The sequence below is a fragment of the Bos indicus x Bos taurus genome, chromosome 18 (assembly GCF_003369695.1).
Source record: "Bos indicus x Bos taurus breed Angus x Brahman F1 hybrid chromosome 18, Bos_hybrid_MaternalHap_v2.0, whole genome shotgun sequence".
Taxonomy (NCBI): Eukaryota; Metazoa; Chordata; class Mammalia; order Artiodactyla; family Bovidae; genus Bos; species Bos indicus x Bos taurus.
The window spans coordinates 12,827,865-12,853,129 of NC_040093.1; the positions used below are offsets into that span (position 1 = coordinate 12,827,865).

A 25,265-nucleotide genomic window follows, 5' to 3' on the forward strand; every position below is an offset into this window, starting at 1 on the left:
GACCCCTGGGTTGGGAAGATTCCCAGGTAAGCCCTCTATGATCCCCCAGGCTCTGACCCTCTCTGGGTTCTCCCATTCCAGACTTGGTTACTTTATTGAAGTTGGGGGGAAAGGGAGAAGTACCTCTTAAAACCAAGAATATAATAGAATAAAATTGAGAATGCATTCGCTGCTCAGGTAATCTGGACAGACGCGGGAAGACCGAATGCCAGCGGATGAGATCGATTCTCTCAGTTCTCTTCCATCAACGTTTCGTTCTGGGTACTCGGCGATCCTCCGCGATGCCTCCGGCACCGCCTCCCCCGGAACCCACCTCCGGCAATTGCCGTGCGCACGCGCACTGTGCCTCCTGACGTCGCTCCTTGTCGGGGAGTGACGGGCAGGTTCAGCCAATGGAGTGGCGAAGAAGGTGGGGCAGCGCCTCGAGGATGCCCTGAGGAGCCTGTCTTTCCTGAATATTCATGAGGAGGGCGGGCCGACGTCGCTTCAAGCCGCGACCGGCGCCATGAAGTGAGAGGGGGGCCCTGGGTTCGCGGCTCGCGAGCGGGCGTGGGGGATCCGGAAGATGCGGGGACGCGTGGTCAGGCCTTGGGTCCTGGCCGAGCGAAGGGAGGCTGCCGCGCTGGGGTGGGGATAGCTGCGGGGAGGGCCAGCGAGGGAATGCCGAAGGGACCTGGAGGCTGCTAGAGAACTGGGGGGATGTGCGGGACGGACCAGCCGGCCGGTGCTCGGCGGCAACCGCTCTCGGCCCGGCGGCAGGGGAGTGTGGGGGCTGGAGAGGGGCTGAGGGGACGGAGGACTGATCGGGCAGCCCCCGCCTCCAGGCTCAACGTGGACGGGCTGCTGGTCTACTTCCCCTACGACTACATCTACCCGGAGCAGTTCTCGTACATGCTGGAGCTCAAACGCACGCTGGATGCCAAGGTGGGTGGGCCGGGCTCGCCGCTGCCCACCTGAGAGGTGGGGCTGACACACGCGCGTTTAAGACTGAGATTGCAGCGGTCCCCAACTTTTTTGGCACCAAAGACCAGTTTTGGAGAAGACAGTTTGCGGACGGAGGGATTCAAACTCATTTTTGTGCAGTTTATTTCTATTATTATTACATCGGGTCTATCAGACATTCGATCATCAGGCATTAGATCCTGGAGGTTGGGGACCCCTGGTCTAGAGTTTAGAAATCTGAGGTCCTTGTGATAGCCAGCGCTGCCAAACTTGGTATCTCAAATAATAGTAATTAAAAATAGCATCAGCTGACCTTTATCAAAGGCTGAACTGCTCCGTGGTTGGCTTAGGCATATAGAGACTCAGGAATTGGCTACCCACAGCAGTGTGTCCTTGGGTAAATCACTTAATCTCCCCTCTGCAGTCTTCACCTTGGTAAATAGCCATAGTAATAGTACCTACCTCAGGTGGGCTGCCATCTATGGGGTTGCACAGAGTCGGACACGACTGAAGCGACTTAGCAGTAGCAGGAGCTTAATATGGGGCTTCCCAGGTGGCTCAAATGGTAAAGAATCTACCTGCAATGCAAGAGGCCTGGCTTCGATCCCTGGGTGGGGAAAATCCCCTGGAGCAGAGAAAGGCAACCCACTCCAGTATTCTTGCCTGGAGAATTCCACGGACAGAGGAGCCAGGCAGGTTACAGTCCATGGGGCTGCAAAGAATTGGAAAGGACTGAATAACACTTTCATTACTTTCACTTTGATATTAATGAGGGCTGCAGGGGTTCATTCACTAAGGAAGGCAGGAGTTCTCAACTGGGGACTATTTTGACCCCCAGAGGACATTCAGCAAAGTGTGGAGACATTCCCAGTTGTCAGTACTAGTGGAGTAGGGGTGTAACTGGCCTCTAGTACGTAGAGGCCACATTTGCTGCCGCAGTAGGGGACAGACCCCACAGTCAAGTGTTACCGGCCTCCAAATGTCAAGAGAGTCGAGGTTGAGATACTCTGATGTAAGACACTTAGTAACAGTGCCAGGCACAGAGTTAAGTGCTGTGGGGGTGCTTGATAAAAGAGAGGGCTCTCGATGTATCAGATAGAACTTCCCTGGTAGTGCAGACGGTAAAGAATCTGCCTGCAATGCAGGAGATTCCTGGGTTGGGAAGATCCCCTGGAGAAGGGCATGGCAACCCACTCCAGTATTCTTGCCTGGAGAACCCCATGGACAGAGGACCCTTGCGGGCTGTAGTCCTACAGTCATGGGGTCGCAAAGAAACATGACTGAAGGGACTTAGCATACATACATATCAGATATTGTACTAAATATTTAGCCCTCAGTTTGTCCCTAATCCTCATAGTCATGCGATGAAGAAGAGCTTATTAGACCCCCAACCCCTATTTTTTTTTTTTTTTTGCTGCACTGCATGGCTTGCATGATCATAGTTCCCTGACCAGGGTTTGAACCTGGGCCCTCGGTAGTGAAAGCTCGGAGTCTTCACCACTGTAGGCCAATTTTTAGAGATACAGAGTCCTCAGAGGTTGAGAGGTCTTGCCTAAGACCACTCAACCAAAGTGGCAAAAGTGGGGTTCAAATCCACTGCCCCTGAGGCCTAGATTTCTAACTGCTATGTTGTCCTGTTATTCCAAGATGGTTTCATTCTTGGGGGAGGGTCCCAGAGTTTGTGTCCCTGGAGTTTTGAGCGCCTGTGTCATGTCCCTCCTGCCCACCACAAACAGGGTCATGGAGTCCTGGAGATGCCCTCAGGCACTGGGAAGACAGTGTCCCTGTTGGCCCTGATCATGGCGTACCAGCGGGTAAGTAACTCCCTGGGCCGGAGGAGGGGGCAAGAGGAGGAGGCTGGACGGGGGCCGAGGCTGAGCCCATGGTTGTCGGCAGGCGTATCCCCTGGAGGTGACTAAACTCATCTACTGCTCGAGGACTGTGCCTGAGATTGAAAAGGTGAGCCCTGGGCTATCCCGAGCCCCTCGCCCTCACTCTCCCATAACCCATCTGTCCCCCTGGTGGTTACCGTCAGCTTTGAGCCTGTGGGAAGCTGGGGAAGGGGCTAGAACCTGCCTGGACAGGGGCTTGGACTTTCATTGAGGCCAGTTCCCCGCTCCCTCGTCATCTGTAATAGGTGATTGAAGAACTTCGAAAGTTACTCAGCTTCTATGAGAAACAGGAGGGCGAGAAGCTGCCATTTTTGGGGCTGGCTCTGAGCTCCCGGAAGAACCTGTGTATTCATCCCGAGGTGAGTGCTCATTCCTCCTCTCTCCCTAAGCGTCAGGGTTGAGGAAACTTCCATCCAACTGGGAGTTCTAGATCAGACCAGACCTCTCAGGGAGATGTGCAGGGGCCGCGCACAGAGTTCTCTTCTCACTCATCACGTGCCAACTCATCATTCATGGCTCAGGCACACCTCCTCGGGGGAGCCTTCCCACTTCCCCCAGCCTAGGAGAGGTGAAAAGGTAGCTCCTGGAGTCCGGCAGGCCTGCTTTCCTGATTCTGAAACGTACTAGCCATATACTCTTGCACAGGTGATTTCTGCTGTCCGGGCCTCAGTCCGCCTGTCTGTAAAATGGGGATAATTACCTGCTTCATACTGTTGTTGATAAGATTGGGCAAGGAGGTGGGGGCTGGGAAAAATGAGTGAAGCAGTCAAAAAGGACAGACTTCTAGTTATAAAATGTGTAAGTCATGTAATGTAGAGTTGACACTTCAGATCTGTGGAATTGGGAACCGCAGATCAGGAGGGCCAACTGTGCTAGGTCACTTTATTTATTTATGTGTTTACTTGGCTGTGCTGGGTTTTAGTTGTAGCATGTGAGGTCTAATTCTCTGACCAGGAATCGAACCCAGGCCCCCTGCATTGGGAGCTAGGAGTCTTAGCCACTGGACCACCAGAGAAGTCCCTTGAGATGCTTGCTTTTAAGTAAGAATTTGACTTAGGACTTTAAATTAAGAGCCATAAATGAAGAGGCACCATGTAGTAAATCGCTGCATGGGTGTGTCCAGAACACATGCAAAGGGTGGTTCTGTCCCCCTTAGGATAGTAAGAAGTTGAGAATTAATGAGCTGGAGTAGGTTTTCTGGTAACATGGTAAGGGCATAAGCAGTATTATACTGTATTTCAGGGCGGTGTCTTAGTTGTCTCCAGAACTGTATAGTGACCTGGATAAGGCTGAAGGTTGCGCCAGATATTTCCATCTCGGTTTTTTCCCTCCACGTGCCTGCTGCCTTGGAAGGACTTACCAGCATAGCTGTAGTCTTCATCTGGACTGAAATGAGTTTTTCAAAGTAGATTTGCCATTAGCTCTCTGCTTCAGTCCTAGCGAAAGTTTTCAGAGTTTTAAAATACTTTTCTGTGGGAGCATCTATGACACATCTAACCTTGTGTGCCTCATGTGACATACTGGTACCTGTTTTTATTCATTGTCTTTTGGCTGCACCCCACGGCATGTGGGATCTTAGTTCCTCGACCAGGGATCGAACCTGCACCCCCTGTATTGGCAGCGCAGAATCTTCACCACTGGATCACCACGGAAGTCCCTGTATTGCTTCTTAAAAGTAATAATAATAAAATGTAAAGAGAGAGAGAGAAGCAGCACAGTCTTTGCAGCTGATGAAATGGAAGAGGGAGGGGCCCACAGCCTGAGAGCCCTCACTTTGGGGAGAGAATGGTTTCGTTGGGAGGAAGGGCAGCCCTGGGCTGTGACGGTGCCGCCAACAGGGCCTTGGAGGGTTTGGAGCAGGGCAGGGCTAAGGAAGGTCTCAAACTGCGATCAGAACTTCCTCTGCTTCTCAGACCTTGCCAAGGTTTCTGGCTGTTGTAGCATTTTAAAAGATAAAGCGTAATCTACATGCTGAAGGTTCTTCAAGCCTTAATGTTAAAAAAAACCAAACTGAGGTATAATTGACATTGCACAAGGCTTAATGTTTTGTTCCTTTTATTATTTAGTTTTGGCTGTGTTGGGCTTTCACTGCTGTGCGCAGACTTTCTGTAGATGCAGCGAGCAGGGCCTGCTCTCGCTGCGGTGCGTGCTTCTCGTCGAGGTGGCTTCTCTCGTGGCGGAGCACAGACGCTGGGCCCGTGGGCTCAGCAGTGGTGGCACACAGTCTTCGTTGCTCCGCCGCATGTGGGTTCTTCCTGGACCAGGGATCGAACCTGTGTTCCCTGCATTGGCAGGCGGATTCTTATCCACTACACCACCAGGGAAGTCCTAGGATTTAACATTTTAAAAAGAATAAGAGCCCAACAGTTGGGCCACTCTTGCATCCTTGCAGTAAGTTTGCAGGTGTCTTAACTGTTTAATCACGAAGCAGGTTCGGGACAAGTTTTCCACAAACGCCCGAGTCCCACCCTGGTCATCTCATAGGATGACCTCCCACCCCACCAGCCATCAGGTGTTGAGCCCCGGGTTCCAGGCGTGCTCGGGCTTCTTGGCCTGTCCCAGTGCTCAGATGCTCCTCGGCCCGCAGGTGACGCCCCTGCGCTTTGGGAAGGACGTGGACGGGAAATGCCACAGCCTCACGGCATCGTACGTGCGGGCACAGTACCAGCGGGACTCCAGCCTGCCCCACTGCCGCTTCTACGAGGTACCTGCCGGGCAGCGGGGCGCAAGGGAGGGCGAGTTGTAATAGTCAAGCCCCCTGACCCCCAGCTACCCTCTCACCTCAGGAATTTGATGTCCACGGGCGCCAGGTGCCCCTCCCCACGGGCATCTACAACCTAGATGACCTGAAGGCTGTGGGACGGCGCCAGGGCTGGTGCCCGTACTTCCTGGCCCGATACTCAGTGAGGAGGCACTGGGGCCACAGGCGGGTGGGAGGGTTACAGGCTGCCCACCATCTGTCTCTCTGCCTGCCTAGATCTCCCTGTTGGTCTGCCTGTATCTGTTCGTCAGTCTGTCTCTACCTGTTCACTTCTGTTTGTTCCTTGCCTCTGCCTGCATGTCTGTGTCCCTCCTTTTGCCTCACCTCTGCCAGCCTGGGAGGGACAGATGTGACCTGGTGGAGTCCACCAGGCGGCAGGGCCCTGGGGGTGGGCGCTGGCAGGCAGGCTGGGGTGACCCTGCCCCGCCGGCCCCCAGATCCTGCACGCCAACGTGGTGGTCTACAGCTACCACTACCTGCTGGACCCCAAGATTGCTGACCTGGTGTCCAAGGAGCTGGCCCGCAAGGCCGTGGTCGTCTTTGATGAGGCCCACAACATCGGTGAGCAGACAGCGGGGCGGGGAGGCGAGGTGGCCCCTCCGCTGCTGCTGCGTCGGCTTGCCTGAGCCCAGCCCTCTCTCTGGCTCCCAGACAACGTCTGCATCGACTCCATGAGCGTCAACCTCACCCGCCGCACCCTGGATCGGTGCCAGGCCAACCTGGAGACCCTGCAGAAGACGGTGCTCAGGTGGGGGTCCCCCGGCCCATAGACCCTGGCGCCTGACCTGCCCCCCAAGTGGCCCAGCTCTTCCCACACCCCGACTCCCCTTAGAATCAAGGAGACGGACGAGCAGCGACTGCGAGAGGAGTACCGCCGCCTGGTGGAGGGGCTGCGGGAGGCCAGCGCTGCCCGGGAGACCGATGCCCACCTGGCCAACCCCGTGCTGCCTGACGAAGTGCTAAAGGGTGAGCCGTGCCCCCGCCTCGCCCCCCTCTTCCGCCCGCCCCCGCGCCCCCCTCCTCGCCCCACCCCACGCCCCCGCTGGCACCCGGCTGAGCCCATCTCTCCGCAGAGGCGGTGCCTGGCTCCATCCGCACGGCCGAGCACTTCCTGGGCTTCCTGCGCCGCCTGTTGGAGTACGTCAAGTGGCGCCTGCGGGTGCAGCATGTGGTCCAGGAGAGCCCGCCCGCCTTCCTCAGTGGCCTGGCCCAGCGCGTCTGCATCCAGCGCAAGCCCCTCAGGTGCGGCCCCCACCCCACCCCACCCCACCCCCCGCCCCGGGCTGGGCGTGGGAGGGGTCCTGGCGGGGGTGGGGGGTGGGCGCCCGGGGTCGCCGTGTCACCGGTGTCAGTAGCCATGATCTGAGAACTGACCTCGGGAAGTGTGATGGAAGACTGTGCAGGGGTAGGGGGCGGGGCGAGACCCCAGGGCCCTGGCCAGTGCTCAGGGGTGTTCTCACTCCAGGCCATGGCGGGAGCGGCCCTGGAGAGGGTCTCCTGATGAGGGCCAGCGGGGTGGGAGCTGGGAGAAAATTCTGTGGGCCCCCCACTCCCTGTTTCCTCCCGCCAGGGCCTCTCATTGCTCCCCCAGCCCTTGGGCAGGAGCCAGCCCCTCGGTGCAGTCTGGAGGCAGGGCCAGTGATGAAGGGACTTAGCAGTGGGCGTGGAGCTTCCTCTGCTTTTCCTTTGCTGCTGTGCATCAGTCTTTGGTCTTCTCTGAACCTCAGTTTCCTCCTCTGTGCAAGGGGTAGAGGGTCAGCCCCTTTACCCCCAGGTTCCTGTGGTGGTTTAATGACAAAGCAGCGACCCCAGGAACCCACCCCGTCTAGAGCGCTGACGATGAGCCAAGCGCTTTGCAGTCCACGTCCGGGGAACTCAACACCGTGTCCCCGCCTCGTGCTGCCAGTGAGGACAATGTGTCCCGTGGAGGGGAAGCCACACGGCGTTGTGTGTGGTTGTGACCGGAAGCCCGGCCAGTGGGGCTCTGAGGCTCCTGGCTGCTCTGAGAGACTTGTGAGGACAGAGGAGATCTAAGTCACAGGGTCCGTGTTCTGAGGGCCTGCTCTGTGCTGGGGACACAGTAGTGCTGGAGACGGCCCTGGCCCTGCCCTCCTGGGCTCACAGTCCAGTTGGGGAGACAGACCCGTCCCAGACAGGGACAGTCCAGGGCTCGGGGTCACGGGGTGGAGTCCTGGGGGCTACAGGAACACAGAGGGGCTGTCTGATCGAGCCTCGGGGATAGAAAGGCAGACTGGAAGAAAGGATATACAGGAGACAGGTTTTATTCATTTTATTTCTTATTTTTCTTGGGCACACTGCCCGACATGTGAGATCTAGTTCCCTGACCAAGGCTTGAACCTGGGCCCCCTGCACTGGGTGTTTTAACCACTGCCCGCCAGAAAAGTCCTAGGAGGCAGGTTTTAAACTTGACCGTCTCCCTGGCGCCAAAGCTGGGTGCTCCCGCTCCACGCACAGCCTGTCCCTGCCTGGAGCTGGGTGGCCTTGGGTGTGTGCCGTCGATAGAGCCTGTGTCGGGCTCGGTGAGGCTGTGTGAGGCCGTCGTCTGGGAGCGTGTGGAACTCTAATACTGTGTCACCAAGGACTGTGGCTGAGACCTTGTGGAGATCCGGGCGGGAGTGTGCGACCGTGTGGCTATGCAGGGCTCACGTGTTGACCGTGGGATGCTGGGGGTGGTCGTGGGTCGCCCCTTTTGATTGAGAACCTGTGTATGAGAGCGTTACCTCATGTGACAGGACTGTGTGACTCTGGAGTGTTAGTCGCTCAGTCATGTCTGACTCTGTGCAACCCCCTGGACTGTAGCCCACCAGGCTCCTCTGTCCATGGGATTCTCCAGGCGAGAATACTGGAATGGATTGCCATGCCCTTCTCCAGGGGATCTTCCCGACCTAGGAATCGAGCTTGGGTCTCCTGCCTTGCAGGCAGATTCCTTACTGTCTAAGAATTTGGGCAGTGACTCTGGGCTGTGAGATTATTGCTCTGTGTGCCCTCCTGTGGCTGCCCACCGCCCCGCGCCGCCCCCGCCCCCCCCACCACCGTGGTGGGCAGTGGTACAAGGTAGGGACATAGAGTGACCCAGACCCTGACCTCCCGGAACTGCCAGGCAGCTGGGGAGACAGCGCGTGAGCACGTGCTCTGACGGTGACGAGGGGGCTGTCCAGCCTGCAGCCACCGCCTCCCTCACCTGCCCGCCCCCCACCCCACCAGGTTCTGCGCCGAGCGCCTCCGCTCCCTCCTGTACACCTTGGAGATCTCGGACCTCACTGACTTCTCCCCACTCACCCTCCTCGCTAACTTCGCCACGCTCGTCAGCACCTATGCCAAGGGTGAGCTCGCCTCTTCCTGCCTCTGCCAGCCCCCAGAAGCTGGAATTGGGATCCAGCAGGGCCTAGAGGGTCGCTGCTGGGACTTGGACAGGCTGGGCTCTGGAGTTTGGACTTTATTTATTTGTTTTAAAATTTATTAGCCGTGCCAGCTCTTAGTTGTGACATGCAGGATCTTTAGTTGCGGCATGTGGGATCTAGTTCCCTCACCAGGGATTGAACCCGGGTCCCCAGTGTTCGGAGTGCGGAGTTTTAGCCACTGGACCACCAGGGAAGTGCTCTGGGCCTTATTTTGAGGGCAGTGGGGAGCCACGAACAGCCCTTGAGTGAGCGAGCCTTGTGCTCAGGTGGGTATTTTCAAAGGCTCCCTCTGGCTGCAGATGGAGGTGGGTGGGCGTGGGCAGTGGCGTGAGACAAGGAGGGAGAGATTCTGGGGGGTCCGCTTACCCTGAGGGGTGGGTGAGGGGGTGGTCATTCTGCTCCCAGCGGCACTGGGGAGCCATCGCAGGTTCTGAACAGGGAGAGGCAGGGTCAGATTGCGCTTTAGAGGGTTCTCCTGGCAGAGGCTGGGCCAGGGCGGGAGGGGTGCTGGAGAGAGTTGTGGGAGGTGAAGAGGCCGGGACTTGGTGCCTGGTCTGTGGGGCCTTGGGGAGAGGACGCTCAGATTTCCAGCCTGCCGGGAGGGTACAGGGGAGCGTCCCGCCCCCCGCTCATCAGCTTTAAGCTGCCAAGGGCTCAGTCTCATCCCCGGGGATTACTCCTCTATCCAGCAAACTAGGTCAGCCTGTCTGATGGCCCGGCCTTGGCAGAAAGATAGCCCGTCCCCACCCTGGGGCCGATGGGCAGCAAGTGTCACTGGAATCTTCTTTCTGCCTCTGTCCCTCTGTCCATCCCATCCTCTCTCTCGGTCTGTCTGTCCTCTCTTCCCCACTTTTCCGTCTACCAACACCTCACATTCTTGTACCTGAATGTACAAGAACATTCAGAACAGCTTTCCCCATCTTCCCAACTGTCTTCCCCGTCACCCCTCTGTTCTTGGCTCAGGAGAGACGTCTCCTCCTCCTCCAGGAAGCCCCTCCGGCTCCGAGGCTGGGCCAGGCCCTCTCCTTTAGGCTCCCCTGTCCCAGCCTTCCTACTCAGAGTGGTCACTCTGGGGACAGCTCTGTGTCCCCATCCTTGGACTGTGAGTCCTGAGAGGGTGAGGCCAGGGCTGTCTCGATCACTGCTGTGTCCTAGTGCAGGGCTTGGCACAGAGGACATGATGATATTTTAAAAAAATCTTTGCTAAGTGAAATTGATTACGTGGATGCGTTTATTCATTTATTTGCTCAATAAATGGGCCTGGCCCAGCCCTGGGGAAACGGCAGGAACCATGAAAGACCTCATTCCTGACCTCCCAGAACTTAAATTCTAGCAGGGAAGACAGGTAGCAAAGATGTAAATGTGGGTAAGGAAGATAATTCAAGAAAGTGATAGTTTTCACAAGAAATGAACACGTCACTGTGTTGGAGCACACACACAGCGTCTGCGGTGACCGGGGCGGCTTTCCTGAGGAGCTGACATTTGAGCTGGGTTCTGAATGACCAGGAGCCAGCCGCCTCAGGAAGCTTTCCATAGTGGGGCAAGTGCAAAGGCCCTGGGGTGGAATGACTCTGGTGGGATTGTTCTTTTGTGTGTGTGGCCCTGGTGGTTTTGAAAGTCAAGCAGGAAGCCCGTGAGCACAGAGGGAAGGAGGTCGGGGTGACAGGATCCCCCTGACAGTTCTGGACCCTGGGAGGGACATGGGGAGCCCTGGGGGCTTCTGAGCAGGGAGAGATGTGACCTGACTTGAGTTCGAGGATCCTCTGGCCTCTGTGAAGGGAGTGGGGATGAGGAGCGACTTCGGTGGGCCAGGCAGGGGGTGATGGCGGCCGGTCTGGGCGGGGCAGGGGAAGCGGTGAGAGGGCAGCTGGACTTTGGAGCAGAGCTGACTGGCCTCCTGACCGCTTAGACAGAAAGCTGATGGGAGAAGGCTGGAGGGGCGTGGTGGGTCCCCATGGGCCTTGGAGGGTGAGGGGTGAGCCTTTGGTGCCTGGCTCAGGGTCCTCTGTGAACGTTCACACAGGTGTCGGCCCAAGGGAGGGGTGGGCAGGTTGGAGTGTATATTGGACTCAGGGGCCTGGGTTGTAGCTTTGGGCTTCTGATGGCTGGTGCCATTCACTGAGGAACGTGATGGGAGGGGGACGAGTGGAGGGAGAAGTGGGGGTCGTGGCTGAGTGGGTGGAGTCATGACTGTCCCTCAAGGAGTCATGCCCACCCCCTGTAGGTTTCACCATCATCATCGAGCCGTTCGATGACAGGACCCCGACCATTGCCAACCCCATCCTGCACTTCAGGTGAGATCCCACCCCAGGGAGGATATCAGCGGACCACAGGGGCCTGGCCCCCACAGCCTGGCCCTAACCACCCTGGTCTGCTCCCCACAGCTGCATGGACGCCTCACTGGCCATCAAACCTGTGTTTGAGCGCTTCCAGTCCGTCATCATCACATCTGGGGTGAGGACCCTCCCTTCTGGGCTCCAGCCCTCCTCGGGGGGCTCCTGATTCCTGCCCAGTCCTGCTGAGATCCCTCTGCTGTCCCCGCTGTAGACACTGTCCCCACTGGACATCTACCCCAAGATCCTGGACTTCCACCCTGTCACCATGGCAACCTTCACCATGACGTTGGCCCGGGTCTGCCTCTGCCCCATGGTGCGTGGGGGAAGTGGCCGGGAGGGTGGTGGGAGCGAGGGCCGCCCTTCCTCTCCACTGCTCAGGCAGCTGAGGGCACAGATTCTGGGTTCTGACGGGCCTGGGCTTGAGTTTGACTCCTCGAGCCTCAGTTTTCTCATCTGTGAAATGGGAACATCCCCCCTCTGATCTCCCAGGGTGGCTGAGGGGATTCAGTGAGACAGTGAGTGTGATAGGCTTTTGTGGCCCAGGGCCTGCTACTTGGTTAATGGGGCTTTACCTGGCCCGTCGTCTGGCAGTGACCTTGCTGAGTGACCCTGCCACTCGGCCTCGGTCCTCTTCTCTGTAAAATGAACCTCATAACATGGGCCTTCAGTCCTGGGCGTTTCTGAAGTTGCTGGGCAGATGTGTTTTAGAGTTGAGAATTTTCCAGACTTTAAACACTCCCAAGGGGTCTGAGCAAATCCCTCTAGTGAAAATCATATTTGAGCAAACATTCTGATGAGTCAGACCAAGGGAGATCCGTCAGCACACTGAACAGGCTCTGTGGGGGGCAACTCTTGCTACCAAATGAGTTTGTGCCAGACTTGAGCACCTGGAGTTCCTGAGTGTTTTGGCTTTCGGAGCTGCCCTTCAGGGCTTGTGGCTGGTAAGGACCCTCTGCCACACGGTGCTTCTGTGATTTTGCTGGTGGCGTGAGGGGCAGCTTCCTGGAACCGCCTGGCTGGAGGCTGGGGCAGACTAGAGGGTCCTTGCTAGTGAGACACACGGACAGACCTGGGGTCAGTTCCATCTCTGTTGTCTATCTGCCGGGTGACCTTGGGCAGGCGACTCGCCCTCTGTGAGCCTGAGGTGACTCGTCTGCACCCGCGGATGAGAGGGTAGCTGAGGGTTCACTCGGTGACACTGTCTATAAAAAGCACACAGCAGCGCCAGCCTGCAGCCTGCGGGCACACACGGGTGGCTGCTGCCCGTGTGCTCATCACGACCTCGTGCTCTCTCCAGATCATCGGCCGTGGCAATGACCAGGTGGCCATCAGCTCCAAGTTTGAGACCCGGGAAGATATTGGTATGGTTCCCACAGGGGGTGGTTTTTGTGGGTCCCAAGAGGGGAGGTGGGTCGGTCAGCATGAGCCGGGTCATGGATGCCGTAACAAATCAAAGTGGCTTCACACAGAGGTTACTTCTTGCCTACGCTACGTGCCGTTGTGGGTTGGTGGGGGCCCGCCATGAATCTCTCCCTTCTGGGAACCTCTGCCATCGGACACATCACTGTGCTGGCGAGATGGGACGGGAGGTTGTGTACTGGTGGGTTGTGTACTGGCTCGTAAAGCTCCTCACCTGGAAGTGACACAGCCCTTTCTTCACTGGCCGTGGCAGGTCACATGGCCACACCTAACTTTGGTGGGTCAAGGGGCAGTCCTCCCATGAGTCTGGAAGGAGAATTGGGATGCGTGTGAACAGCTGGCAGTGGGGTTTCTAGGAACCCCAGGTTTCAGACAAGAAAGCTTTGATGGGGAGTGGGGAGGAGAACCCAGGCCAGGAGACGGTCTGACCTCTGACCCCTCATAGCGGTGATCCGGAACTATGGAAATCTCCTGCTGGAGATGTCTGCCGTGGTCCCTGACGGCATCGTGGCCTTCTTCACCAGCTACCAATACATGGAGAGCACTGTGGCCTCCTGGTACGAGCAGGTACGCCCGCCTCCGGCCCCACGCTCGGACCGGAGCTCTTGGCTCGTTCCTGTTGGCTTCTTTCCTCTTGTTTTAAATGGTGACGTGTATTGTAAGTGACAAGACAGTGTATAAAACACAGAGAACAGTTTAAAGAACTGTGTTCACTGTGCCCCCAAATCCAGGTTAAGAACTAGGACATCACTGGCCTCACTGTGCCCCTTCCTCAGAGGCGTGCCCCTCAGGAGGGCTGACCACACCCCACCTGAGGGGTTCCTGCTTCCCTCTGTGCTCTTTTGGGGGGGTTACCCCCAGCTGTCCCTCCAGCTCCTACGGCGTGGTGTGGAGACCCTGGGTAGCAGGTGTGACTGTAGTGGGGTGCTGTGCCGTTAGAGGAAGGTTCCGGAGAATTAAGGCTGAACAGAGACTGGGGCGAAGAGCCTGGAGGAGTCCCTTCTGGGGAGTGTGTGGGCGAGGTCATGGGGCATTCTGGAGATGGGGCTCACCACAGCTGGGCACTGGGCCCCTGATAGGATATGATTCTGAACCATGAGCCCCGCTCTCGGGTAAGTTAGAGCAAGCGCTGCTTTGGGGTGAGACAAGTGAACGCGGCTAATGTGAGCACCAGGGAGTGTGTGGGAACGTCATGCACGAGGACGAGACCTCGTCCTCAGGCTCTTTCTGCACAGTGTCAGCCTCTTGCGCCCCACGTCCTCAGTGTCTTTTGTGTCCTAGTTAAGAAACCTCTGTCTACCCTAGGGTCACAAAGATGGTCTCCTGTGTTTCCGTCTAGAAGTTTTGTAGTCTTAAGTTTCACATCTAAGCTCTGTGAGGTACCGCAGGTTCATCTTTGTGTAGGCTGTAAGTCGAGGTTCGTTTTTTTCCCATTTGGAAATCTGTTGCTCCAGACCCATTTACTGAAGAGCTCCCCCCAGCACACTGAGTGGCACAGTGACAGGTCGCTGTGTTGGGGGCTGTTCTGGGCCCTCTGTGTTGTCTCTCTGGTCTGTCACGCATCTGTCCTTGATCAGAACCATGAGTCTATTTATGTGTCAAATGTGAACGCTCAAGGCAGCCTCTGATTGGCTCTGCCTGGCCTACATCAGCCTCCCCGCCAATCACAAGCTGGGGGTGGAGCATCCTGATTGGTCACCCGGGCCACGTGCCTGCCCACTTGTCCAAAAGATGGGGATTGGTTCCCTCCTGGGATCACGGGGTTTTCCCAAGAAGTGAGGCTGGACCCTGCCACCACCCTCCCCCAGTCCCCAGGGGACAGGGGTGGCCTGTCGCAGGGTAGTCGGTGGCAGAGCTGAGTTTAAGCCGGACACCCCCGTCCTTGAACCCACCGTCCACCGCCCACATCCCTACCTCCCCGTGTCCTCCCCGAAGGGCATCCTGGAGAACATCCAGAGGAACAAGCTGCTCTTCATCGAGACCCAGGATGGGGCTGAGACCAGCGTCGCCCTAGAGAAGTACCAGGAGGTGGATACTGTGGGGACAAGGGGAGTCTGGGCAGAGAGGGGCCGGAGGCCGCACAGCTCCCTGGTGACGCGTCTGTGTCCTGGCCTTCCCTCCCCAGGCCTGCGAGAACGGCCGCGGGGCCATCCTGCTCTCGGTGGCCCGAGGCAAGGTGTCCGAGGGAATCGACTTTGGTGAGTGGACTCGGCCCTCCCTGCCCCTGTGTGGCCATTTCTGTTCCCCTAGGGGACCTCACCCACCACCTTGCACACACACGGGCCTCCCCTTCCCTCCATCCCTGGGTGCCCAGCAGGGCCCTTGGGGACCCCCTCCGACGGCAAGAGCTCCTGGGCCCCGCGCAGTCAGCCCTCTCTCGCTCCCCGTCGCCCTACAGTGCACCACTACGGGCGGGCCGTCATCATGTTCGGGGTGCCCTACGTGTACACCCAGAGCCGCATTCTCAAGGTGAGCCTCGCCGGGGGCGGGCGGACGGACGTGAAGGCCTCCCCTGCGGCTAGTGCGAGGAAGGGCCCTGGCCCCCATCTCTGCACCCACAGGCACGGCTGGAATACCTTCGGGACCAGTTCCAGATTCGTGAGAATGACTTTCTCACCTTTGATGCCATGCGCCATGCTGCCCAGTGTGTGGGTCGGGCCATCAGGGGCAAGACGGACTATGGCCTGATGGTCTTTGCCGACAAGGTGGGGCGGGTTCAGGGCCCCCGCCAGCCGGAGGGGGAGGGCCAGGCTGCGGGTGCCTGGGCTCCCCCACCAGGGTCCTGACACCCCCACCACCACCACCAGCGGTTTGCTCGGGCTGACAAGCGGGGGAAGCTACCCCGGTGGATCCAGGAGCACCTCACGGACGCCAACCTCAACCTGACCGTCGACGAGGGGGTCCAAGTCGCCAAGTACTTCCTGAGGCAGATGGCACAGCCCTTCCACCGGGTGAGCTCTCTTCCAGGAAGACCCCTGGGCTTTCTCCCTGAGCCCCTGCCCCAGCCAGGGAGGTTTGTGTGCGTGCCACCCCGTGCCTGGCAGCTCGGGGAGAGCTGAGGGCTCCTGATGCCAGTGTGTCCCCAGCAGTGCCCCGAGCTCCTCGTAGGGGCTATGGAAGGCCAGCCCTCTCTGGCTCAGACCTGGCGCTCTTCCACCTCTCTCCCTGGGCCCGTCTTCTGTTCACAGGGATGGGATGCCCCGAGTTAACTGGGCATTTCAATTTCAAGCATCCTGTCCTGGGCCCCCGGGTGGCACCTTGTGTCACTACCGAGCCCTGTAGGGGGATGTGGGCCAGCTGACACCCCCTCTCCTCACTCCCAGGAGGACCAGCTGGGCCTGTCCCTGCTCAGCCTGGAGCAGCTGGAGTCAGAGGAGACGCTGCGGAGGATCGAGCAGATTGCCCAGCAGCTATAGTGCCAGGTGGGGCCGTGACGCCTGAGTCTTAGCTGGCCTTGGTCCCGGTGCTCAGAGGGGCCTCCGGGAGGGGCCTGGAGGTCCCCATAGGACACCTCAGGCAGACCTTCTAGCTGCCAGATCTACAGCCTTTAATCTCAGGAGCGGAGCTCAGGGAGCCCCAAGCCGAGGGGAGCCATCAGGGAGAGGAGAGGACTCCCTCCCCTTGCCCACCCTTCCCGCTCCTCCTGAAAGCGCAGCCACGTGGTCCTGTCGCCTCTAGCGGGGGCCCAGGTCCTGGGTGCTGGTGCTGAGGGTCCGCGAGGCCTCGCTCAGGTGCTGCCTGGGGAACTGGGGACAGGCACGGGGCGGGTGAGGGCGGGACACGGGGCTGCCCCAGCCCAGCGGGGCTATGCCGCCGGCCTGCTTGTCTGCCCATCTTCCTGTCCCTACCCCACTCCAACCCCTCCATCCCCCTGCATCTACCCAAATAAAACCCATTGTGCTCATGTCTGGGGGTCCATTCCAGTGCCAGCCTGACCATCCCCCTGGCCTCTGGGCCTGTCCCACCCGATCCAGGGGTCCCCTCACCTGGTTCTCGGGTGCTCTCGAGCCATCTGTGTTCAGCATGCTGAGCGACATGGCCCTCTTCATCCTGCCCAGAACGGGGCGCGGCAGTGAGTCTGGCTCCCACCCTGAGAAACTCGGGCACCGGGCCTGACTGTGTGTCGCAGGGGAGGCGGGAGCCACATGTGGTCCTCGAGCAGGATGGGGAGAGGGGTGGACTCACCCGGCCGCCCCCGCCGCTCCCTCGCCTCGGAGCCGGGAGACCAGCTTCTCGCTTCCGCGCCGGATGGACTCCCGGAGCTTAGAGAAGGAGCTGCTCCGACGAAGGGTCTGGGGAGGGCGCCAGGGACACCAGTCAGCCTCCCCTGCCACCTGGGTCCCCCTTCCCCCGGGAGCCCGCACAAAGCCATCCTCACCTGTTGCTGTGTGTCACTGGTGGTGCCTGTGTTGGGGGCTCCTGGGGACAGATGGGGACATTGTGGAGGGGGGCGCTGAGCAGCCCCTGGGGCAGGGGAGGGGCCAGGGGCTCACCAAGCGGGGCGGGCAGGGCCTCCCTGTGGAGGATCTCTTTGTACAGCTCTTCCGCCTGCTGGTACTTGTTCTGCTTCAGGTAGGCTGAGGCCTGCGGGGAGGGCATGGCCTGGGTGATCCTGGCTCATCTAGGTGCCGCACCCGGCACCTCCTTCCTGGCCCCCCCCAGGAAGCAGCCCGGCCTCACCCCACACTCCAGGCCCCTGGCCGACCGCAGAGTGGGCTTGGAGCCTGAGCCCACTGCTTCCCACAGGGCAGGTGACCTGCTGGCTCTGAGCAGGGGCCTGCTCCCCAGTCCATCTTGAGCTGGTGACAGCCCTCTCTGTGCCTCAGTTTCCTCATCTGCACAATGGGGCAGTGGGAGCACCTCCCTCACAGGGCCCTTGAGGAAACAGTCCAGGGAAAGTCCTGAGAAGTGGGCCTGGCTCAACAAACACTCTCTGCTCCCGGCCAGTGTCTCTGGCCGTCTTTCTGCCCGGAGCTGTTCTCTGGCCCCCACCAACCTGCCGGTTTCCCGACCCTTCCACGTCCTCTGAGCTGGGGAGCCTCACTGGTGTAGAAGCCCAGCCCCATGGGGCACCCTCAAGTGCTGGGCAGAGATGGGGCCCCTGTTCTCTGCAGGGCAAGGCTCCGTCAAACGATGGGTGCCCGCCTGGTGCTGCGCCCCCAGGTGCCCTCACCAGGTTGTTCTTGGTCTTGGCCACGTTGGGGTCGTGGGGTCCGCCCAGGGCCTCATAAATGCTCAGGGCCCGGGCGTAGTGCCGCTCCACCTCCTCGAACTTGCCCTGGTTCTGGCAGAGCAGGGCCAGGTTGTTGAGCTGCTTGGCCACATCTGGGTGGTCGGCGCCCAGGACCTAGGGGTCATGGGGTCACAAGTCATCTGGGGTCATCTGGGGCTGGCGGGCCACGTGTTGCCAGCAGCCGTCATGACGAGGCTCATGACTTGGTAGCTGGAGTCAAGGGTGGTGAGTCAGGGGACTGGGAACTCTAGGTTCAAATTGTTTCTAGGTTCACATCACATGGGAAGGGCACAAAAGGTCCGGGGTCACAAGAACAAATCAGGGTCACGCAAAAGCCACAGAGTCAGAGGAGAAGGGCCACGTGGGACGGGGAGTACCTTCTCCCGGATCTCCAGGGCACGCTGGCACAGGGGCTCTGCCTCCCGGTAACGCCCGCGCTTCCCATAGAGGACGGCCAGGTTGTTGAGGGTGGCAGCCACCTGGGGGGTGGAGAGGGGGTCAGGGGAGGGCCGCCCAGCCCCCAGCCCTCCACCCTCCCTCACGGCCCCGACTCACCGCAGGGTGCTCGGGGCCCAGCGTCTGCTCCCGAATCTGCAGGGCGTCATGGAGCAGGTCTGTGGCCTCTTTGTACTTGTTCTGGTCTCTGTGGAGCAGCCCCGGGGGGAGGCGGTTAGGCCGGAGTCGGGGCTCTGGGCTGGGCTGACGCTGGCAGGCCAGGTCCTGGCTGAACTGAGCATGGGTGGCGTCCCCCGGGGGTCCCTTCTGGGTGTCCCCACCCCTCCCAGATCTAGCACAGGGTCCCTGCATGCCCAGGTGGCTGCCAAGCCTCTGCTGCCCAGGCCTCCACCTCACTCTGTTCGGGGTCTCTTGCCCATGCCGACTCCTCTCTGCCTGGGTCTCCCTCGTCTCCCCAGATCTCCGTCCCCTTCCGCCCCACCCCTGCAGGTACCCTGTGCTGTAGAGCAGGACACCAGGGCCCCCCACTTCTGCCCAACGTCCCCCCTCTGCCCTCCAGTGGTGGCGGCCCCCACCGGTACACCAGCGCCAGGATGTTGAGCATGGTGGCCACGTCGGGGTGGCAGTGGCCCGAGCTCCGCTCCAGGTCCTCCAGGGCCTGGCGGCACAGCGGCACGGCCACCTCGTAGCGGCCCTGGCCCGCGTACTGGATCACCAGGTTGTGCAGGGTCCGGAGGCGGGCTGGGATCTCGTAGCCACCCTGCTGGGCCGCCGCGGCCCCCACCGCCTCAGGACCTGGGGGTGTGTGCGGGGCACCGAGTCACTGCAGGCCTCCTGTTCCCCCCAGCCCACACACCAGGGGACACATGTCCCCCCCAAAGCCACTGCTGCCTCGCTGGCCCCTGGGACTGCGGGCCCCTGCGCTGACTCCCAAGATGGGAATCCCAGGCATCTCACTGGCCTATAGGAGGAGGCCTGGCCTGTGGGATGGGATGCATGGGAGCCGCCTGGTTCCTGGAGCTGTGGTCACCATTGCAGGCCTGGTTTCCAGCTTTTCCAGCCTCACCTGCCCCATTACCAACCCCCCACCCCCGCCACACACACATAGCCACCTGCTTCACCCTCCTGACACCCGGCCCTGGCCTGCCCCATCCTCCCCAGAGACCTCAGGGTCCAGCGACTCAGATGCCCCCTCCCCAGCCTTGGCCTCCCGTCCTCCTTGGCTGAGCCTGCACCTACCTCTCCGCTCCTCCTCCTCACTGGGGAATAGGGAGGCCAGGCTGTCCCGGCGAGGGGGGGACTCGGGCTGCTGCAGAGGAGGAAAGTGGGGTGTCACGGGGCTTGGGAGTCTGATTCCGAGACGGGGGTCCTGAACCCCAGGGCTTGAGGGAGGTGGTGGGCAGGGGTCTCCTGAGGGCTTGGGAGCATCTGGGCGTGGGGTGGGCTTCTAAGTAAGTTCCAGTGGGTCTGAGATTTGTGGCGGGTTCTTCAGAGGTTCCAGGGAACCTTTGAAGGTGGGGGTTCTGCAGAGGGTCAGGGGGTCCTTTGGGGGGCCCCCGTCTCGCCAGCCGGGCCGCACCTGGCTCTCCGCGGGCGGGTCGTACTGCCGTAGCTGCCCCAGGAACTCCAGGTGGCTCTTCTCCTCCTCCAGCTGGGCCACGGCCTCCTCGCTGGCCCGCAGCCGCCGCTGCGTCTCCTCCAGCTCCTCCCGCAGCCACGCGTTCTCCTGGGCCAGCCGCCGGGCCTGCGCTCGCAGGCGCTGCTTCTCTGCCTCCAGCGCGCCCACATGTGCCGACAGCGCCAGCAGCACCTGCCAGGGGTGGGGGGGCGGCAAGTCGGAGGCCTGGCCCCCACCCTGCCAGACGGCCCTGACCCAGCCCAGGGCCTCAAATCGAGCCAGAGCACCCCCTTCTCCCCAGGGTGCCCAGATTACAGGCAGCCCTCTGATGTGGCTCCAGGGATGCTCGGCGAGTCCCGGGGCCACACCTCGATCCTGCCGGGGGGACCCCTCCCTCCCATCTCACCCAGACACACAGATCACACACAGGGACATGTCATATCCCACCTGGGCAACCCCCAAGTCTGCCCAGGACCCACCCTTCTATGGAAGGACCCCACCTGGTTCAGGAGTCTGCCACACAGAAGGAACCCCCCCAACAACTGCAGGCTAGGGATCCCATCTCAGGACTAGAGGCTCCCTGTCCCGGGCCAGGTGCCCCTAGATCCCCCTTTGCCCAGACCACTCCCCAGCACACCTGGCCCCTCACCCCTGGGCGACCCCCCAGGCCTGAGCCATGCCCCTGCAGACAGTGCGCCCCTCATACCTACCTGGGCCTCGCCCAGCCCCAGCTCGATGGCCTCCAGCGAGTGGCTCACCACCTGCTGCTTCTCTTCCAGCAGCTCCAGGCCAGCCGCTGGGCCCTGGGCCGCCAGAGCCTCCGCCAGGTGCCCGGCCAGGCCCCGGTGCTCTGCCCGCAGGGCCTCCAGCCCCTTCACCACCTGTCGCGTCTGCCGCACCAGCTCCTCGGGGCTTGGGCGCTCCAGGCCGAGCCCCAAGCCTCCCGGGGCCGCTACCTGCACGGACATGGCTGCTCCTGGAGGTGACCGGGACCGGGGTGGGGGGTTGGTGGTCACTGCCGGGGCCAGGCAAGCCCACCCCTCAGCCTCCGCGTCGCTGGGCCACATGTCCCCTCCCAGCCATCGCCCCATCCGCCCATCCAGGCCAGCCCTCTGCCTCCATGCTTTGCTCACTGCAGCCGGCAACCTGTCCCACACCCATCCTGGTGAGCCCGCAGCTGGAAACTTTCTGGTCTCCTTTGCCTGTCCTCAGTCCCGGGGCCTGGCCCCGAGGACAACTCCCAAACCTTCCCGTGTAGAACTAACCCAGGCGGCCAAGCAGCCATCCCATGGCCGCCCACCTGCCCTCAGCTCACCTGGTCAGCCCTCCTGACCCCAAGGACCCTGGATCCCCTGGCCCGGCCGGTCCGGCTGTGTGACCTGGACCGGAGGTGCCCTCCCCTGCTGGGCGTGTGGGGCGGGACGTGTGGAGGCGGCAGCCTCTCCGTGAGCTCACTCTCAGGGTGTTTTTGTTGGGAACCAGTCAGACCACTGGGAGTGGGGTGGGGCAGAGGAGAGGGCCACGGGGCTGGGGTGCAGGAAACCGAGGAGGCCTGGGGACTGGGGAGGTCAGGGAGGGTCCCCACGTGTGGCGATTCCTGGGGACCCGAGGAGCTGACAGACCAGAGGAAACTGGCTCCACCCTCCACTGCAGGCAGGCCCGGCCAGCCCAAGGCGTGCTGGGACACACGTGTGGAAGGCATGGCCCGGGGTGTCACACAGGCTGTGTGACAGCTGAGCGTCTGAGTCCTAGATGCTAATGGGTGGGGGGTAGGGTCTCACACGTGGGACCCTCGCATGGGGTTGTATGGGAGTGACAAGGTCAACGAGTCTGGGGATGATGTCTCTGGGACACACACACACACTCCCCTCTTAGAAACAGACCTCAGCACACGCACACCCTCCTGTCTTAAAACCACACTATACACATTCTCCTCTCGAATATATGACACATACTCTTCGTTATTTCAAATATAATACAAGACACACTCTCAGAAATATGCCTCTACACACACTCCATCTCAGAAATACAACAGTACACATTCTCCTTTCAGAAATACAACACACACAGTTTCTTTTAAAAATACAACTCAACACACCCACTCACATCCGTGTTTTCTTTTCAAAATACAACCTAGTACAATGCACTAACTCAGACACACACACACATATATTCTTCTTCCAGAAACAGCATATGTAGGGACTTCCTGGTGGCTAAGACTCCGTTCTCCCAATGCAGGGGGCCTGGGTTCAATCCCTGGTCAGGGAACTAGATCTCGCATGCTGCAACTAATGAACCCGGGTGCTGCAATGGAGACCCGGCACAGCCAAACAAATAAAGAAGCATTAAAAAAAAAAAGGAAAATAAGCAACACACATACACTCCCCTCTGAAAAACACAAGCCAACACACAGGTACATTTTCCTTTCAGAAATAAAAGCCATGGGCTTCCCTGGAGGCTCAGTGGTAAATAATTCATCTGAGAATGCAGGAGACACAGATTCAATTCCTGGTCTGGGAAGATCCCATATGCCGCAGAGCAAAAAGCCAGTGTACCACGACTACTGAGCGTGTGCTCTAGAGCCGGGGAACTGAGACTATAGAACCCAAGCGCCTAGAGCCTGTACTCTGCAACAGGAGAACCCACCTCAACGAGAAGCCCACGCAACAGGGAAGATCCAGCACAGCCAAAAACAAACAAAACGATGAAAGAAATAAAACGCCAGACAGAAAACAAACGTATGGGTTACCAAAGGGGGCAGAGGGTGGGGAGGGATAAATTAGGGGTTAACATATACATATGTAAAATCAATAACCAACAAGAATCTACTGTATAGCTCAGGGAACTATACTCAATATATTATAATAACTTCCAGTGGAAAACAATGTGAAAAATAAAGATAAAATACAACCAAATCACTGCTATACACCTGAAACTAACACAACGCTGTGAATCAATAAAAATTCAAAAAATAAAAGCCAACACACAAATAAAACATCTCCTCCCTCACCCCTCTTCACTTGCGAAAAGGTAACCAAATCCCAAGTCACTCCCATGCGGACTGTCTCCTTGAACGTTTGCGCCCATGACACATGCCCTCTCCCACACCCCCGCATCCTGCCAGCAGCCAGCCCTCCATCCCACGCCTCCCTCCCTTGCCGGCTTCCAGGACTCGCAGTGGACCTGTCATCATTCGTCCTCGCTTCCTCCACCGCCCCTGCCCAGCCACACACACTAGAGTTTCATACACGAATGTGCAAATGACCCGATGCTGGCTCTTACACCTTCACAAGCGGGTGCCCACGGCACAGACGGCGGTGGAGACACACGGAGTTCCATGTTCTCATGCACAGACTTGCAGGCTGACTTCACTCCAGCCGTGGCATCCCCGAAAGCAGCCCAGTGCTTTTTGCACCTGCACACATGCTCACAATCACATCCACTCAGACACAGAGCAAGGACAGGTGTGTAACCCCAGGGGTTTTACACACAGCAGGCTCTCCACCACGAATCTCCTTCTTTCCCCCTGTATGTGTGTTCACACACGTCGATCTCCATGTACGCTGTACATGTGTATGCGTATATCACATCAGACTTATTAACAGCTTCACACCTTACACGCAAGTCCTATAAACGATCAAACTCACAACCACGCCAGTTCATTAAGTCATCTTGACAACCACGACCCTTATTCACGTATACAACCTCCTACAACATCAAGCACAACCTCAAACAGCTGAGTCGACTGTTCTAGACATGGCCTCAGAGTACCGCTCACAGCGACACGCACACCTCGACCACAGCCATGCATCACTCGGACTGTGTCCTTGACACACCTCCCACACTCACACGTCCCCCACACTCACACGTCCTCCAAACGGCACACTTCCTTCACCTGCTCAGCCCCGTGTGCACAAGCACACAGCTGACCACGATAATCACAGTCACACTCCACACATCCATCCCGTACCCCACAGAACACACTTCCCTGCCGTTCCCCCACAGTCTTACCATCAGAGAGACAACCACGGCCATGCAATTTCTTGGTCACATACCTAATCCTATAAAAGTTCAACTCTCTGCCAAACACACACACACACACACACACAGCATTACAGACTCACCATCAGAGGTCGCCCACATTGTCACACCACTGAAAGTTTCACATCATTCACACGGTCCTTTGGTGCCCTCGCAGGGCTAAACGGACAGGCCATCTCCTGTACCAACCCGTACTCACATCTGTACGCACCGTTTGACACCATCACACACATCTGAGCTTTTTACACCATCTCTCGTGCACACTCACGCCCAATATCCACGCACATATATACACTTGCAGCGAGAGTGTATGGCCCGCTCCCCAAACCACACAACTTACCCCTGGCCGGCCGGCTGAGCCCCGCGCACCCCGGTTTCACAGCCCGCTAGCTTGCCAGCCGGCCGGGCCGTCACAAGGGCCCCCTCCCTCTCCCAGGCCCCGCCCCGTCCTCGCGCCTGTTTACCTGCGCCCCGAGAGAGAGGGCGCGGCCCCAGCGGGGCTTCCAGACCCGGGAGAGCCCTAGGACGGGACAGGGGGGGTCCAGGGACCCCAAGGCCCGTCCCCGTCTCCAGGCCAGAGGTCCCAGGGGTGTGCCAGGCCCAGCTCACACCCCCTGCCCCCGCCTCCATCCTCTTGGCTCCCGGGACTCCCACCCCGCACTCCCGGCGCCCACCTGACCGCGAACGGCTCCAAGTCCCGCTTCTCCGCGCTGCGCACTCACGCCCGCCGCCCGCGGCTGCGCCCGGAGTCTCCGGCGGCTCCTCCGGGGGGCGGGTCGGCCTGGAGCCCCGCCCCACAGGTGAGACCGGCCCCGCCCACCGCTCCTGGAAAGTTAAGCCCAGCCGCCCCAGCGCTGCGGGAATAGCAGAGCCGTGTGCGCGCATTTAGCCGGTAGTCTCTGCGGCACGTCGAATCCGAGATGATTGCAGGCGCTCAGAAAATGCGAGTCTCCGCGAAACTAGAATCTTGGAAACTCGGAATCTTAGAAACTTTGCATCCCAGACGGATGGCCTTCTTGCAAAGCCAGCGTCCGGCCCTTTGCCTCGGCTGTGCTCCCGCTTTGGAAATCCCTCCAAACAGATCTCAACGTTTGTCCTTTTTCAAAGGCCGTTTCCTCCGAGAGGCCTTCCTTGCCGCTTCTAAA

At 59.4% G+C, this 25,265-nt stretch overlaps 2 protein-coding genes across 3 annotated transcripts; one reads left to right on the forward strand and one right to left on the reverse strand.

Annotated features, from left to right (window-relative positions):
* Positions 1 to 399: 399 nt before the first annotated feature.
* ERCC2 (ERCC excision repair 2, TFIIH core complex helicase subunit) lies at positions 400 to 16,678 on the forward strand. Of its 2 annotated transcripts, XM_027515478.1 has the most exons (23): positions 400 to 510; positions 825 to 924; positions 2,679 to 2,756; positions 2,839 to 2,901; positions 3,080 to 3,193; positions 5,422 to 5,538; positions 5,621 to 5,737; positions 6,033 to 6,156; positions 6,247 to 6,343; positions 6,428 to 6,561; positions 6,669 to 6,837; positions 8,821 to 8,939; positions 11,242 to 11,311; positions 11,402 to 11,471; positions 11,565 to 11,666; positions 12,651 to 12,714; positions 13,218 to 13,339; positions 14,708 to 14,800; positions 14,898 to 14,970; positions 15,171 to 15,241; positions 15,334 to 15,477; positions 15,580 to 15,723; positions 16,096 to 16,678. In XM_027515478.1, the coding sequence occupies exons 1-23, from the start codon at positions 506 to 508 to the stop codon at positions 16,186 to 16,188; spliced, it is 2,283 nt and encodes a 760-aa protein (XP_027371279.1). In that variant the 5' UTR covers positions 400 to 505; the 3' UTR covers positions 16,189 to 16,678. The 2 variants fall into 2 exon arrangements, with proteins under 2 accessions (XP_027371279.1, XP_027371278.1); XM_027515477.1 differs by lacking the exon at positions 400 to 510 and having other exon boundaries at positions 515 to 924.
* KLC3 (kinesin light chain 3) lies at positions 16,296 to 24,877 on the reverse strand. Its single transcript, XM_027515479.1, has 13 exons — positions 24,795 to 24,877; positions 20,790 to 21,055; positions 20,041 to 20,271; positions 19,701 to 19,770; positions 19,037 to 19,256; positions 18,561 to 18,648; positions 18,383 to 18,484; positions 17,946 to 18,119; positions 17,266 to 17,356; positions 17,151 to 17,191; positions 16,958 to 17,064; positions 16,759 to 16,822; positions 16,296 to 16,518 (listed from the first exon to the last, which is right to left on the reverse strand). The coding sequence occupies exons 2-13, from the start codon at positions 21,045 to 21,047 to the stop codon at positions 16,447 to 16,449; spliced, it is 1,518 nt and encodes a 505-aa protein (XP_027371280.1). The 5' UTR covers positions 21,048 to 21,055; positions 24,795 to 24,877; the 3' UTR covers positions 16,296 to 16,446.
* Between the last annotated feature and the right edge of the window lie 388 nt (positions 24,878 to 25,265).

Excerpts from the sequence above, each read along its gene's own strand:
- ERCC2 (XM_027515477.1), top strand. The coding sequence starts at position 700 with ATGTGCGGGACGGACCAGCCGGCCGGTGCTCGGCGGCAACCGCTCTCG. Across the intron at positions 5,539-5,620 it reads CCCACTGCCGCTTCTACGAG|GAATTTGATGTCCACGGGCG; the intron begins GTACCTGCCGGG and ends CTCTCACCTCAG. Across the intron at positions 14,801-14,897 it reads CCCTAGAGAAGTACCAGGAG|GCCTGCGAGAACGGCCGCGG; the intron begins GTGGATACTGTG and ends TTCCCTCCCCAG.
- KLC3 (XM_027515479.1), bottom strand. The coding sequence starts at position 21,047 with ATGTCCGTGCAGGTAGCGGCCCCGGGAGGCTTGGGGCTCGGCCTGGAG. Across the intron at positions 18,485-18,560 it reads TGGGCCCCGAGCACCCTGCG|GTGGCTGCCACCCTCAACAA; the intron begins GTGAGTCGGGGC and ends TCCACCCCCCAG. Across the intron at positions 16,519-16,758 it reads CGAGAGCACCCGAGAACCAG|TTCCCCAGGCAGCACCTGAG; the intron begins GTGAGGGGACCC and ends GCCTGTCCCCAG.